Source organism: Lemur catta, chromosome 6 (genome assembly GCF_020740605.2).
Source record: "Lemur catta isolate mLemCat1 chromosome 6, mLemCat1.pri, whole genome shotgun sequence".
Classification (NCBI taxonomy): Eukaryota; Metazoa; Chordata; class Mammalia; order Primates; family Lemuridae; genus Lemur; species Lemur catta.
Window position 1 is genome coordinate 42575441 of NC_059133.1, and position 15109 is coordinate 42590549.

The window sequence follows — 15109 nt, forward strand, 5'->3', positions numbered from 1 at the left end:
TATTGGGGACATACTTGCACCTGAAGAATGAATATTGTTTTATGAATTATAAAAAGTCACTTTTTATGAGATGAAGGGATTATAATTCAAAAGCCTATTCATTGCCATTAGTACTAGTGGTAACATGGATGTTATGTTTTATGGTAAGTTTATTGTTAAATCTTTTAAAAGCTGTTCTGTGAAGTCAGATTTGAAAAGTAGAAAAAGCCATTTTTTCCCATTAGAAGGGGATTTTGAAAGATTCTACTTGGCCTGTGCGTGCGTGCATTTTTCATCTTCAAAGCACTTACGAGTGCTGACACATTTAGAGTAGCATTGATGTTTCCCCACATAAAGGATTTTAATAGCTTTTAAAAAGAATGATTTAATGGTAAATTATTATTTTAAGATCAAATTTCCTAATGCTTATGCACCATATAATGTAACTATAAGTGCCTATTATTGTAATGATACTTGCCACAGAAATACAATTAGTAAATTTATATTGTGAACATTAGCACAGTCCATTTCAATCATTTTTACTTATAATGAGTATCTAGACTTTCCCCATAATCAAATCTCATTTAATTTCAATATTTTAAGATGTTGATGTCCATTAAAATTGCAGCCATATGGACCAACAACAAAGCAAAACTAATTGTTTGCATCATGCAGCAGTCTAGATCAATATGTCTACTTGCACGGAAGCAAACGCCAAGTTCAGTAGGGACATGAATTATTTTTTCCTAGTTCAGATCTAAAGCAATGTCCATTTTCTAACTTAAATGAGAAGGCTGGCCTAAGGCAGTCCTAAACTGCTGATTCTTTGGAAAGGAGCACGAAGGGAGCACAGAGCACCTCACAGTGATTCACTGTCCTGCACAGCCATATGTATAGGGCACAACTCTACCGCTGTTTCACTACACTAGTGATTCAGTTCCTGATGGAGACTAGAGGGGAAATGAAGCAATATGCATAAGTGCACAGAGTCAGCTCCCATCATGGAGTGACTACTACTTACTTGTGAAAGATGCTCAAACGTGATATCTGGTGAGTTAGGTTGAAAGATCATCCATCCATTAATATAAAGGTATAGCTTTTAATTATAAGCAATTGATTTTCTTTGCCCTTATTGATTCAAAATAGTTTTTAAAAAATTATCCCTGAAGGAAATGAAATAGCTTAAGCAGAAGTAAAGAGAAAATCTAAATAAGGGAGAAAGTGCCATATTTTTAGACAACTTTTAGCAGAATACCCTAATAGTTAAGAGTTAAGTGGGATATCTGCAAAACTGCACTAACAGTGCCATAGAAGTGTTAGGTATTATTAGATTAGGAAAGGTAGAGTTCAGATGATAAATGATATTTGGAGCAATTTTTTTATTCTTTTTGTGTTTGAGCTAATTCTGGAGAAGCATACATGCCTAGGGTAGTTCTGGATTCCAGCTGTTTTTTTTTTTTTTTTTCAGTTAAGCCTCAGCTGCATAGTTTTCATCTACTATAGGCATGAGCCTGACCATATGTGCAGGTTGATAATGAAATGTGAAGCTCTAATACTTTATATCCCCTAAGTTTCTCTCTCAACGCTTTACCAAAAAGTTTCATATAATCATGAGTGCTTACATCATGTCTTTAGCAAACCCAATTTAAATGAATGTGAAATGCAAATTTTTCTTGGATTTACCTGATAATTAGTAAAAATGTGTAACATTTACATAAACACCATAAGTCTGAAAGGTCTGGTTCCTACTGCACTGCCTTGCTTAGCAGGCAGTCCAGACTTACCCTAGGAGGTACCTCCCTAATTGGTCCCTCTAGAGACCCACAAGGGATGAGAAGTTCAGGCATAGACCAGGGCTGCTACTCACAGCTCTAAGGCCTCCCCTCTGTACTCTGCTGCTCTGGCCATCCTTTTCTCTGCTGACCAGTTGACAATCTCCTACTCACCATTTGTAGTTCATGGACCACCTAGACCACTGGGCTCCAGGTCCATGCAGAAGGCTGCATGTGGTTCTATAGACTGGTGAAGACAGGGCTTTTTGAATGTAAAGGGATAGAGGGGAAGGCATGGATATGGGAAGAACATAAAAGAGATGATCAAATACAGCCTCAACCTGTATGAAACTACTCACCACTCCCCTAATACCCAAGCTACTCAGCCATAACTCGTCTGCCAAGACTCTTCTCATTGCTGATTTTTTTCTTCAAGTGATTGATTATCTACCGCTCCAGTCTGGCTCCCCTGGAGGCCTGCAGTCCACTAGAAAATTGAGAATTCAATTGTGGAAACTTTTCCATGATATAATACTTCCCTTTATGCAAATCCAAAGACACAGTCAGGCAGCTGTTTTGGTGCCTCTGAATATTCCATGACAGTTAGGAAGCACTCCTGGGTGATTTTCATGGGTGTTTACAAGCCTGGTCCAGTTGGGCATGGCTCCTGGCATTTCTGGGCACCTCTGTATTGCCAGAGCATCAGAATTTCCCATCAGGTGTCCATGGGTTACTTCTGAGTGTTTTGCTTCCTCGTACTGGGAATGCCTGATATTTACAGTGCTTGAATTATAAATTTTATCATGCTGCTTGTAACTCCTAAATCACAGCATCAACTGAAGCTATGAAAATATAATAAAACGGTCTCGTCTCAAGATATGCATTGGATTTCATAGGGAAAAAATGAAATTTATTTGTAAGAAAGGGAGAAAATAACAAATGAATATTTCCTAAATCTCTAAGATATACTAAACTCTATCCCAGATACTTTTATAAGGTAATCATCTTACCCTTTAGGCTAGAAAGTATGTTTTGAAACAGCATGCTTGCGCTTCAGAAACAACAGAAATATGCCCTAACTCATGTAGCACAATAAGAAAAACTTTAGGCTCTAGAATCTGACTACCTGATTTTGAACCCCATCTTCTGCCATTTACTGTTTATATTCCCTGCACCTTCCTTTTCTCATCTGTAAAATCAAGTTAACACTGTAATAACTACTTAATAGGGTAGTTTGAGGCTTTATAATAAATAGCTAATGCATAAGGCCCTATGGCATGGAGACTGGAATATTGAATATATTCAAAAACTAGTAATTCTAAGAGTTATCTTATTAGCTTATGGAAACTTTCATTGGTCCTGTATTTCAGCTCCCATATATGAAAAGAAAAATTGTACACATTAACTATTCGCCTATTTTCTTAAAAATCACTCTAAAGCTTTCCTTAGTGAAGAGTGCATGCCATGAACATCAAATCGGCACATCCTCATTTTTATACAAATATACTAGTAAAACCTTCATCTTATAAATTTAAAAATGCTCATAATTAGCAAGTTTGTGTTGAAGAAACTAAATGCTACTTTCAAAACTTAAGTGTATAAGGAAAAAAAAAAGCTCTAACCATCAGAGGCACTGTGCTCACGGGCAACCCTTCTGGTGAAGTATCTGTTAGTCTCAGAGCTGGAGCAGGACTGAGCACCACTCCTGCTGCCCAGTCTACAGACTCTGAAGTCACAACAGCCAACTGGAGCCACAATACTTCACTTCTAATGCTAATTTACACGCTTAAAGAAATATATATTATACAGGGACAGTCTGGAATCCTACAGTGGGTTTATATGGAGTAGGTCCTGATTAAAAGAGGCTTTGCTTAGACTAATATTTTACTTTGTCTCTTTGATTGGAGACTTGGAGGAATTTTCATACCCTAAGAGAGACGTCCAGTTCAGACTGAGTGCGAGGTGTGCCTTTGCTTTGTAAAGTGTAATAAGAAGCTTATTTCAGGAGAGGAGTACCAGCACGATGACCTGACTCTAAGTCCGTTCTTAAACAGGTCAATTTTAGAGAAAAACACACATAAAAGCTGAGGATATGAAAAGTGATTCTCTTTCTCCATGCCTGTGTGTGCATGGTTTGCATACTCCAATTTGAAGATCCTGTCCATGTATCTTTGGTGTGTGTGTGGCGGGTGGGGAGGGTGTACGCTTCATGGAATCAGAGTTCCCACACATGCAATCTGGGAATCAGGCATCCTGTCTCCTCTTGGGCTAAGTTCTGCTGAGTAATGAATTCCCAGGGGGTGCAAGGTCATCGCCTGCCAGTCCAGACCTGTCCTGTACCTCTAGTTCCACATACCTCAACCTGCAGCATCAGTCCTCATAGCTGGCAGGACCCTCCCAGCCCCCACCCCCAGCCCTTCACGTCTTAAGTTTGCCCTTGGGGGCTGTGTTTTCAGGCTGAGCCTTAATCTCCAGCTTCCTCTTTCCCCTCCATCCCCAACTAAAGTGTCCAGCAGGACACTTCCTATGCCAGGAGAGTTCTCTTCTTAACTAGCTGTGTTTTAGAAAGGATTGACACACTGATCTACTTCAGATAAGAATAGTTGTTAATTATAGGTCCTTCCCTAGTGAATTTTCATTTTTCAAAGAATTATTAGAAAGCAATATCTTAGCCCAGTGGCATTAACTTCAAATGGTGGATGAAGGGACTAACACAGGATGGAATAGAAGTGTTGGCCTGAGGGTCTACCAAGTGCCCCTCAAATCTCTAAACACAGGCAAGAGAGACCAGGGTGGGGATCTCTTCTTGTGGCTGGCTATGAACCTCCTTCCTCACCCTCTTCTTTCCCTAATATCTGAGCATTTATATCTCTGTAGTGCCATTGCTATGAAAAGATATTAATTTTTTATATGTTCTTATGTTCATTTTGCTGTGTGTTAATATAATTCCTAATCGGCTATGAGAATTATCCTTAACACAGATACTGCCTCTTTCTCATCTTGAAATTGGAGCCCTGCTTTCAAGAGGACTCTACTATAAAAACAATGGAGAGTTTCTAATTCCTATAACTATTTTCAAATAATTATATTTTAGCTGTTTGCATAAAATGAATGATGTATAAAAATTACTTTCCAAATGTTCTACTTCATTACTCAGTAAGTACACATGGAAATCAATTCCTATGATTTCTGCAGAGGCTAGTATTTCTCAGCTTTCTAGTCATATGAGCAGTTTTCTGCCTTCTGCAGTTCCCCAGAGGGCATATCTTGATGAAGGTCTTCTCTTAATGGCTATATAGAATTTAACATGGAACAGCATTCACTCCTGTCAATCTCTCCTCCAAGCATCCTTAGACTCAATTTTCCAGGAACTGGGGGGCATCTGACTGCTTCTATCTGAGCTGACATAAATCCTACTTCTTCCTTCAGACTCTGAGGCCAGTGGTCTTAATCCTCATTCCTTCTTCATGACTTATGTCTAGTCACATTGTCCCAAGGTACTGTTCTAATTGTATTATGTTCCACTCTGTAATAGATATTTATCAAATGAAAAATAACTCTATTAAAGCTGGGCAAAAAATCAGGAAATATGAAACCATTTCATGGCAATTTTACCACCAGCACATGGCACACAATGGATTTTTCCTGAAATGGATGTCAATTCTGTGACTCCCAAACAGAGTTTTACACTGTGCAGCTCAACTTTCAGGGGATAAACAGGAAGACACAAAGGACATGCAGAGTATTTATGTTAGGCTGTGAGTGGGAGCAGGAACCACTTTTTCAAATGGAATGTTTGAGGAAATATGAATGTCTATATCAAGGAACATGTAAGAAAAGTTTCCAAGGTGGTTAAATTCATCCCTTATTCCTATGGGATTCGAGTCCTCTCTTAAATAGAGGAGAATAGAGCTAGCTCTATAAAAATGGACTAATTACTTTGCTGTCAGTTTCTTTACTTTTATTATGGGTATATTGGACACATCACTGGTCAAATGTGTGGAGTGTTTAAATAATATTGAAGAATGTCATAGCACCTCCTCATGGGATTATGTTTTCACATCTCACTGGCCAGTGCGTAGAATGGATCTTAGGAAAATCAGTCCTGGAAGGAAGTGTTCTTTCAGTGATAAGCGCATCCAAGTCTTTTGGGGGGCCCACGTGGGTTTACAATTTTGTTAAGTTTAATCATTGGCATCTTATACAAACCCTGATATTATTATTTTTTACTTTTTATGACAAAATAGCTGGTTTAAGCATAAACATTTTTTTCAACTTGGTTATTTGGTGTCAGGATACAAAACAAAATAAATGAGTGCACATATGAATCCATGCATACATATACATGTGCTGTTAGAACATAACTAAGACATACAAACTGAATTCTATAAAACTGGCTTTGTATATAGACATAGCCATAATGGACTCTTTCAAAGTATTGTTATAATTTTCTATTAAGATTGGAAAGAGTGAGCATGTGTTATACTTGGGAAGGTTATCCTAACCAAGCTGGCTTGCCATTTTGGGAAGGCTGTAATGTTTATCAGAAAAGTTCAGTGTTATAACTGTTGGTACTTTTTTTTGTATAAGTTTATGGGGTACAAGTGTAATTTTGTTATAGAGATACATTGCACGGTGGTGAAGTCAGGGCTTTTAGGGTATCCATCATCTGACTAATGTACGTTGTACCCATTAAGTAATTTCTCATCATCCACTCCCCTCCCACCCTCCACCATTGTGAGACTCCATTGTCTGTCATTCCACACTCTACCTCCATGTGTACTCATTATTCGGCTCCCAATTACAAGTGAGGACATGTGGTATTTGTCTTTCTGTGTCTTGCTTGTTAAACTTAAGATAATGGCCTCCAGTTCCATCCACAGATGTAACTGTTGGTCCTTTTAACTGGGGATTAGTATTGTGGTGACTTCTTAGGTTACCATTACCAACAGAATTACAGGACAACTGGAAAACAGTTTTAATATTAGTCTCCTTACATCCAAGGATATCACTTCTGGAAATCCTTGCCCCTGTAAGTTCCCAAAGGGTCATTTATTCTATTGATGGAAAAATTTATCTCTTTAGAAAAAAATTCAAACTGTGTGAAATCTGTCTAACTGAATTGTGGCTTCTTTTTCACTAAAGTACATTTCTAATCTAGTTGTAGATATACAAGAACCACTTTCATTTCCTGGTGAGAAAACTGAGGCTCACTGGGGTAAGGAAACTTGCTCAAGTTAACACAGATGGGGCTGGATTCAGTGGCTCATGCCTGAATAGCTATCATCCCAGCTATTTGGGTGGTTGGGGTGGGAGGATCGCTTGAGGCCAGGAGTTTGAGACCAGACTGGACAACATAGTGAGATCCCATCTCTACAAAAATAATATTTAATAGCAATAATAATAAACATTAGCCTGGGGTGGTGGCACAGGCCTATAGTCCTAGTTACTCAGAGTCTGAGGTGGGAGGATTGCTTGAGCCCAGGAGTTTAAGGTACAGTGAGCTATGATTGTGCCACTGTACTCTAGCCTGGAAGACAGAGAGAGACACCATCTCTTAAAAAAAAATAGATGAGAGGCAGGGGAGTTGTGGAGAGGAGTCATTGAAACTAAAATCTAGGTCCCTTATTTCTTAATTTTTTGTTGTGAAAAAAAAGCATGTTTCTTTCCTTTCTCAATATTAATAGACATTTTTCCTATATAAAACTTTCACTGATACACCTGTGTATTTTTAATTTTCCTGGGAGACACTAACAAATCAAATGGTAGCCTCATCATTTCTCATGCAGAAACTCTCAAGAGAAGTCCTTGGTGTTAACCATTTATCTCTCCTTTCTAGAGAAGAAAGTGTTAACAATGCTTAAAAAACAATGATTGTCCTTTCACAAAATGATCAAACGACAAAGTTGCCTTTTCTTGATTGCTCACTTTTTCAGGTCTCTTAAGAGACCACTATTTCATCCTTTCCTTTCACAAGTTGTTGACATTGATTTAAATGCTGGCAATGCAAGGATTTATTCTGAGAGGGTATATACAAGGCCACTCCACCTCTTGCATCTAGGAATAACCAGCATTGAATTCGAAATAATGAATCATAATGTACTCTAACTTAACATTGTAATTTCATACATTTCTCTTTCCTTTGTCAAAGATCTCCTCAGAGATTATGAAGGTCATGTTCAGAATGAAATTTCAGTTGTGTAATTTTATGACCATCAAAACTCACTGGTTATTTTCACGTAAATGGTTTTCAATGATAAAAGTACTTTTATTTTAAATGCAGATGAGTGTCTTTGACAAGCTACTTACTAAACCATTCTGTGAGAGACACTCTATCCTTCCCAGGTAGAGAAAATTGTCACTTGAGATCTCCGTGAAGATGAGAAATCCTACTACATAACTCATACTAACTTTCTCTCTCTTTCTTTGCAAGGACTGTTTTAATCCTCCATTCTCCTGAAACCTCTAATCTTTCCCACTTGTTCTCTCTCTCTCTTAGGAGATAACTTCTTTCATCTTCTTCTACTCAGGGAAAATAGAAATCATTATCAGATCAATTCCTCAACTTCGAACAAAAAATTAACATCCCTAATTACCCCCTTTTTCCCCACATAGTAATGAAAGAAATGTTCAAATTCAAAGAACAATACACCAGAAAAAGTCAATAGGTTACACTATGTTTTGTAAGCTACTTTTTTCACTAATAACTATATCAATAGTATCTGTACTCATCACTAAATGTAAATCTTTTTAATTAAAAAGTCATTGATGAACTTGGAGAAAGTAGTTTCAGTGTATGGGGGTAGCAGGGAGAAAGCTAGATTAAATGGGACTGAAGAGCGACTGGGAGATAAAGTAGAAATACTTTCCTCCCAATCAAGGCCCATCCCTCTGCCTGCACTCTGGATCCTATCTCCTCCTGTCTTCTGGGGGAGCTCAGTCTACTGATTGTTCCAGCTGCTTTCTCCTGTATCTTCAACCACTCCTCAACTCCTTCCTTCCCTTTAAGGATTAAATACGCTAAAATCTCTACTATCTTAAAACAAAAACAATGACAAATGGCACACAATGGGCGGAGAAGCAGTATGGTGTCTGCCTTCTAGGCTTGGGTCTGTGATGACAAGAAGTGACTCCAACGAGGCTGGCAGCCTGGTGCTTTGTTTTCAAGAACATCCCAGTTCACCTGGTGGCAGCAGCTTTGGGCTCATGAGGGTAGAAAAGCTCTCCAGCAGCTCGGGAGCCTGCTGACTACCAGAGGGAGGGAAGGAGAAACAAAACCCCCACCTACCCTTTCCACAGCTTGACTCCAAGTTTCTCAGGGGTTAATCTCTGCTGATATCTTGCTCCTTTTTCTGCTTCACAACTTCTTCCCATGGAATCTCTAGTAGTTTCTGGCACTGTTACCTCTGAAGTACACCTGTGTTATGTTTTTTATTTTCCATTTAAAACTTTTCCCTCTTTCTGACGTGATCTGGCGACCGATGTCGCTAGTCAGCCATCTTCCTCACCCATTTTTTTTCTATAGTTTTGTTTTTTAGTACTTTCTCTGGATTTGTTATGGGGTAATTTTGGCTTCATCAATTGATTTTGATGAGTGTTCCTTCCTCTTTTATTTTCTGGGAGGGATTGTATAAGTTTGATTTTATCTTTTCTTTAAATGTTTGGTAGAATTTGCCAGTGGAGTCATTTGGCCCTGAAGATTTCTTATTCAGAAAAAAGTTTAACAGGAATTTTTCTTTTATAATTTTAGCACAATTTAGATTATTTATTTCATCTTGAGTGAGTTTCATTAACTTGTAGTTTTTGAGAAACTGGTCATTTTATCTAAGCTTTTGAATTTACGTGCAGAGAATTGTTATTATCCTTTCTGTGTCTACTGGGTCTGTAATCATAACCCTCCTTTCATTTCCAATATTGGAAATTTGTGTCTTCTCTCTTTCTTTATCAATCTTGCTGGAGTTTTATCAATATTACTGATCTTTTCAAAGAACCAGCTTTTGTTTTATTGATTTTCTCTGTTGTTTTTCCATTTTCAATGTAATTATTTCTACTTTTAACTTTTTTATTTCTTTCCTTCTGTATGTTTTACATTTATTTTGATCTTCTTTTTTCTCAAAGTAAAGGCCTAGGTTATTGATTTGAGATGTTTCTTCTTTCCCAATATAAGCATTTGATACTATAAATTTTCTTCTAAGCACTGTTTCAATTACATCCCACAAATTATGATATATTTTTATTTTAGTTTTGTTCAAAATATATTCTAATTTGTCTTGTGACTTTCTCTTTGGCCTACAGATATCTAGATGTGTGATGTTTAATGTCCAGATGTTTGTGAATATTCTTGTTTTCTTTCTGTTACTCCTACTTTAATTCCTTTATGGTCAGAGAGTTTACTTCATATAATTTCATTTTATTAAATTTGTTAAGTTTTGTTTTATGACCAGGATATGTTCTATCTTAGTGAATATCCCATGTGCACGTATATCTCCTGGTGTTCTTGGTTGTAGTGTCTGTAAATATCTATTAAATCCAGTTGGTTGATGATGTTGTTCATTTATAAGCTTGCCCTTGCTGATTTTCATCTACTAGTTCTATCTAACATTAAGAGAGGGCTGCTAAAATCTCCAGCTGTAATTGTGGATTTGCCTATTTCTCCTTTCATTTTGGTCAGTTTTGATTCATGTATTTTAAGCTCATTTTTTGGTGCATACCTGTTTAGGATTATTATGTATTCTTGTACCTTGCATCATATGCCCATCATTATGCACCATCTCTCTTTATCTCTCGTAATTTCTTTGCTCTGAAGTCTATGTTGTCTGATATTAATCTGGTCACTCCAGCTTTCTTTTGATTGGTGTTTGCATGAAATATATTTTTCATCCTTTCACTTGAAATCTATCTGTATCATTATATTTGAAGTAAGTTTCTTACATTTCTACAACTGCATCTGTGTCCAGGGTCAGGTGTTGAGAAGACAGAGAGAGGAAAAATCTGTGATGGTTGGCTGCTTTGGAATTATAGCTCCACCAATAGAGAACTTGGCATCTCCGTCTTTACGTTACCAAAATGTTTACTTGAGTATATTTATAAAGTTGAAATGAAGGAGGTGAGAGAGAAATAACATTTGAATATAGAGAATGCAAAACTACTGCAAACACTAGCTAAGTGGTGCTCAAACTTCAGAGAATATGATTATGACAAGAATTCTATTATAAACCCCAATTCCTAGGCTACATCGACAGATATTCTGCTACGGTAGTTCTAAGCTAGGGTCTGCGAAACCACAGCATCATGTCCCAAGTGCTTCTGATGCAGGGAGTCTAAAAACTTTCTCCTAAGTAATGGTTGCAGTTGGGCACCTGATATTATGCTACCGACCTGGAACTCATTACTCAAGCACAAGGCAAGCCTAAGTCCTTTCACATAGACAACTGGATAAGGCTGGGAAATTTTAAATGTGTTTCAATTGCACTTCAACTTAGATTTTTCTCTCTTTCCTTATAGGCCAAGTTTAGCACAAGAGATATTTGTTAGCTGGACTCATCTATTATAGTTAAATAAAGTGGTTCTGAAAAGGCTTGTTGTGATTGATGCTACCTAAAAAGAAAGATTGAAGATAATTATGTAATTTATTCAGTTTTTCATTTATTTCTCCCCCTCTTAGATATCTACTTTCTCTGATCTCCTAAGCTGATTTTTTAAATGTAATATTATAGAGTATCCAGGGTAGAGGAATTGCTGGTTTTTACAGTCTTTGCCCTCCACAAAGCCTTGTGTGACCTGCATATATGTCTTGCACCTTCAGCAATTCTATCTCACCAATATACCCTCGACCTTCACTTAGGGATATAAAGACAAGCTATTTTCTTAGCACAATTGCTTTCTTCTATGATATAATAGATAGTTTTAGAGTCACCTTGTGATACTAGTAGCTTTATCTTTTTTAGATCATTTGAATTACAACTACATTTCACGTGAATTCTGAAATAGTAGCAGAAGCGAATCATCATGTCTTCAATTCTGAACATGCTAAATAGACTATAATGTTTTTGAAGCAATCAATCTCCCATAATGATGGCCAACAATGATGATTAGACAGTGATGGCCTTGAAATAACTGTCAATTTTGTTTCTCTGAATAAGAGTTCCTCATATTTGGAAATGAAACATAATTAGGAATATATATATAATATTATGGAATTCAGAACAGGGAACTTCAATGTTATCATTCTTGTCACTATTTTATTAGTGGAGAAATGTGATAAAATGTCCTAGATGTATATTGTAATACCTTTCTGACCACAAGATGTTGATTTAGTATTTTACTAAAAATAATTCACTAAGTGATATTGTAGTGTCCTAGAAGGGTTTCTACGCTTCTGAAAGGTGAGCAATTTCTTCTCTCACCTCTGAGAAACTGAGTCTCATATTGTTGTGGACAGCTAAAATGAGTGATTGCCTTGGAGTTAAGAAATAGAATGGACATACTACTTTTTATCCTAGTTCACTTTTCTAATACTGCTAATTTTAAGTGGTCCCTTGTTTGGGGAAAGCCATATCGTTTGCTGGAATGAACTTGAGTTTCTCACCTCAGAAGCAGTCTCTCCTAAATTTATAATGCCCAGTAGCATGAGAACTATAACTACCATGATAGCACAATTGAAATTTGCAAAATAAGATGTGTAGGTCTGTGCAAGATTTGGGAAGTAAAAAATAAAATAGTATGAGATTGGAGAAGAATTCTTGTAAAAAGAGGCAAGTAATTTTCTAAGAACAATATTTGTACAGGTTATTGTTGCCATAGGCATGCTCAGGGAAAATCTGGAGTACCTAGTATTGCTAGGCACTATTTAGGTGGCATTACTATGTTGTGATCTGTTCACTCCGCTTATCATGCTATATAGATGTTCTTATGTTTGCTTTCCTTATTGGTGTTTGACCTAGTGATATTCTTTCTGATTCATGTGTTATCCATTTCCTCCTGTGGTCAGTAACAAATAGGAAAAAGTTATTCAATTCAATGGATATTTACCTAACAAAAGAAATAAAAATTAATATACTTTTTAGTATATAGGTTTAATTGCTGTAACTAAGATATTTAAAATAACAGCAGCTAAAACAAGATAGAAAATTATTTCTCTCTCATATAAAGTTTGAGTGGGAACTCTGGGATTGGTATGGTAGTTTCCCCTTCATCAGAGGCCAGGATACTTTTGTTGTATTACTCTGCCATCTTTAACACATTTCCACCTCATGCGCCCACCAGACCAGCTGCATTTCAGCAAGCACAAAGGAGGAAAGGTAGAAAGAAAGGCCACATCACATCTCTGCTTACATTATATTTACTCACATTCCAATGGCTACGACTTGATCAAATGACAATTCTTAGTTGCAGGGAAGGTTGGGAAATGTGGTCTTTAACTGGATGGCCATGTTACTAAAGAGGGAATGCATATAGTTTGGACAACTGGAGGTTGTTATAATGAGTATACTCAGATTTCTTCCCTCAGCGAGCTTAAAATATTCTACAAACATCAAAAAAACTATACATAGTTAACTATAAAGCAAGCAGGGTAAAATAAGTATGAAATAAGAATTACATGAAATGCTATAGATTGAGGGAAAGCTCAAATATGATACACATGTTTATCATTTTAGAAACAGATAGGACATCCAGGAATAAATACAAGCCCAACATGCTATTGAAACTGTGGGTTTAGATAAAGGAGGAAACTTCTTAGTGTAAGAGGTATTAGAATATCTGTTAAATAGGATTTTTTCAAACTACACCTGCTCCTAATAGGGTCTTTGATTTTCTTTCTGCTTCTTTCATCTTTCAGGGTGTTTTTCAGGAAATAATGATCACTTTCTGGCAATTAATCAGAAGAAGAGTGGGAAGCCAATATTCGTTTATCACCATTCACAAGACATTGAGAAGAGCCTGGATATAGCTCCGCAAAAGATATACAAACATAGCTACCATTCCTCTTCTGAAGCTCAAGTAAGCAAACGCCACCAAATTGTTAATTCAGCATTTCCTAGACCTGCGTATGACCCTTCTCTCAATCTGCTGGCCATGGCTGGTCAAGATCTTGAAGTGGAAAATCTTCCAATCCCAGCAGCAAACATAATTGTGGTGGTAAGTATTTCCACTTCCCTGGCACTGAGGCTGGGGCTGGTGCTTTCCTCTGTCAGTGATGCTTGATTAAAAAAGACAATTGTAAATAGTCATTATTGAATCTCAGTGATTATTTACCACAGCACTTCTTACTCTCTGATATTTCTCTTTTCTTACTTGACTATTGCCTGTTTTCTTCCTGCTATGAAATCAGAAAACATGTCTGTATCGTCTGTTCACAGCACAATGCATGGTACATGATAGATGCTTAATAAATAGTTGAATAAAAGATTGCTTTAGGAAGCCCTTGTAGTTATAGCTGATCATATCCTGTCCTGAGCCTGCTGCCTTCTGTGATAATCAGTTCTAAGCAAATAGGCCTTAGTCTTAGCCTGTCTAAATAAATAATCTTATTGAAGAGCCTCTGGTCACTTGACTCAAATTATAATAAATGAAGAAGCAAAGTGAAAGGAAAAGACTGCTGTAGGGGGAAGATAGTTTTCTGTTGCTGGAGCAAATACAATGGGTTGAGAGTAACTGATGGATACTATTCCTGGTTTCACTGAACAAACATCATCCTTTATTAAAGTGATGTAATGGTCCTATTGCTTACATTCTTACCTTATGTAACCCAGGTCAGAGGTTCCCAATTTGTGGATGTATCATAGTTTAAATACAGGTTGAGGTTAACACCTTATTTGAACTATAGTCCCTCTCAAGTTGAACCTCATAATAGGAGGATCTTCATTAAAGCTATAAGTCAGAGGCTAAATGGTTGTTATTGCATTTATGCCCTCAAATATAATCAAACAAGTTGATTTTTGAGGCCAAGATAATTCAGTGAAACCATGTTTGCATTTTGGTGACCTCCTTATGCACCAAATGTGATTACATTTAACAAGCTTCTTTTTTTTCTTTATTTTTTAATCTACTTATAGTATACTTTACTTTGTATTGAGAACCAATGATCCATTCATTGATGCTTTTAAATAGCATACATTCTGTATTTATTATGATCCAGGTTCACCTGGGGTATTTGGAGATAGAGACAAATGAAATAGAGTCTTTGATTTTGCTTGGGAAATGCCTGGGAAGAAATGTAAATAATTTAATAAAAATTGTAAATTGAGAATACAAGATGAACTCTTGTTAGGAGAAAATATGTGGGTTGTTTGGCATCCTGAAATATATGAACAAGTTTTCTGCATTTACATGAGTAGCAGATGCTCTGAAGGTGAAAG

At 36.9% G+C, this 15109-nt stretch overlaps 1 protein-coding gene across 1 annotated transcript in view; it reads left to right on the plus strand.

Moving 5' to 3' along the window:
- Window positions 1-15109, plus strand: part of LOC123640528 — a 55961-nt gene that overhangs the window by 11007 nt on the left and 29845 nt on the right. Inside the window, exon 3 of the mRNA XM_045555149.1 lies at window positions 13591-13889. Within this exon, the coding sequence (XP_045411105.1) occupies window positions 13591-13889 (299 nt within the window). The remainder of the gene's footprint in view (window positions 1-13590; window positions 13890-15109) is intronic.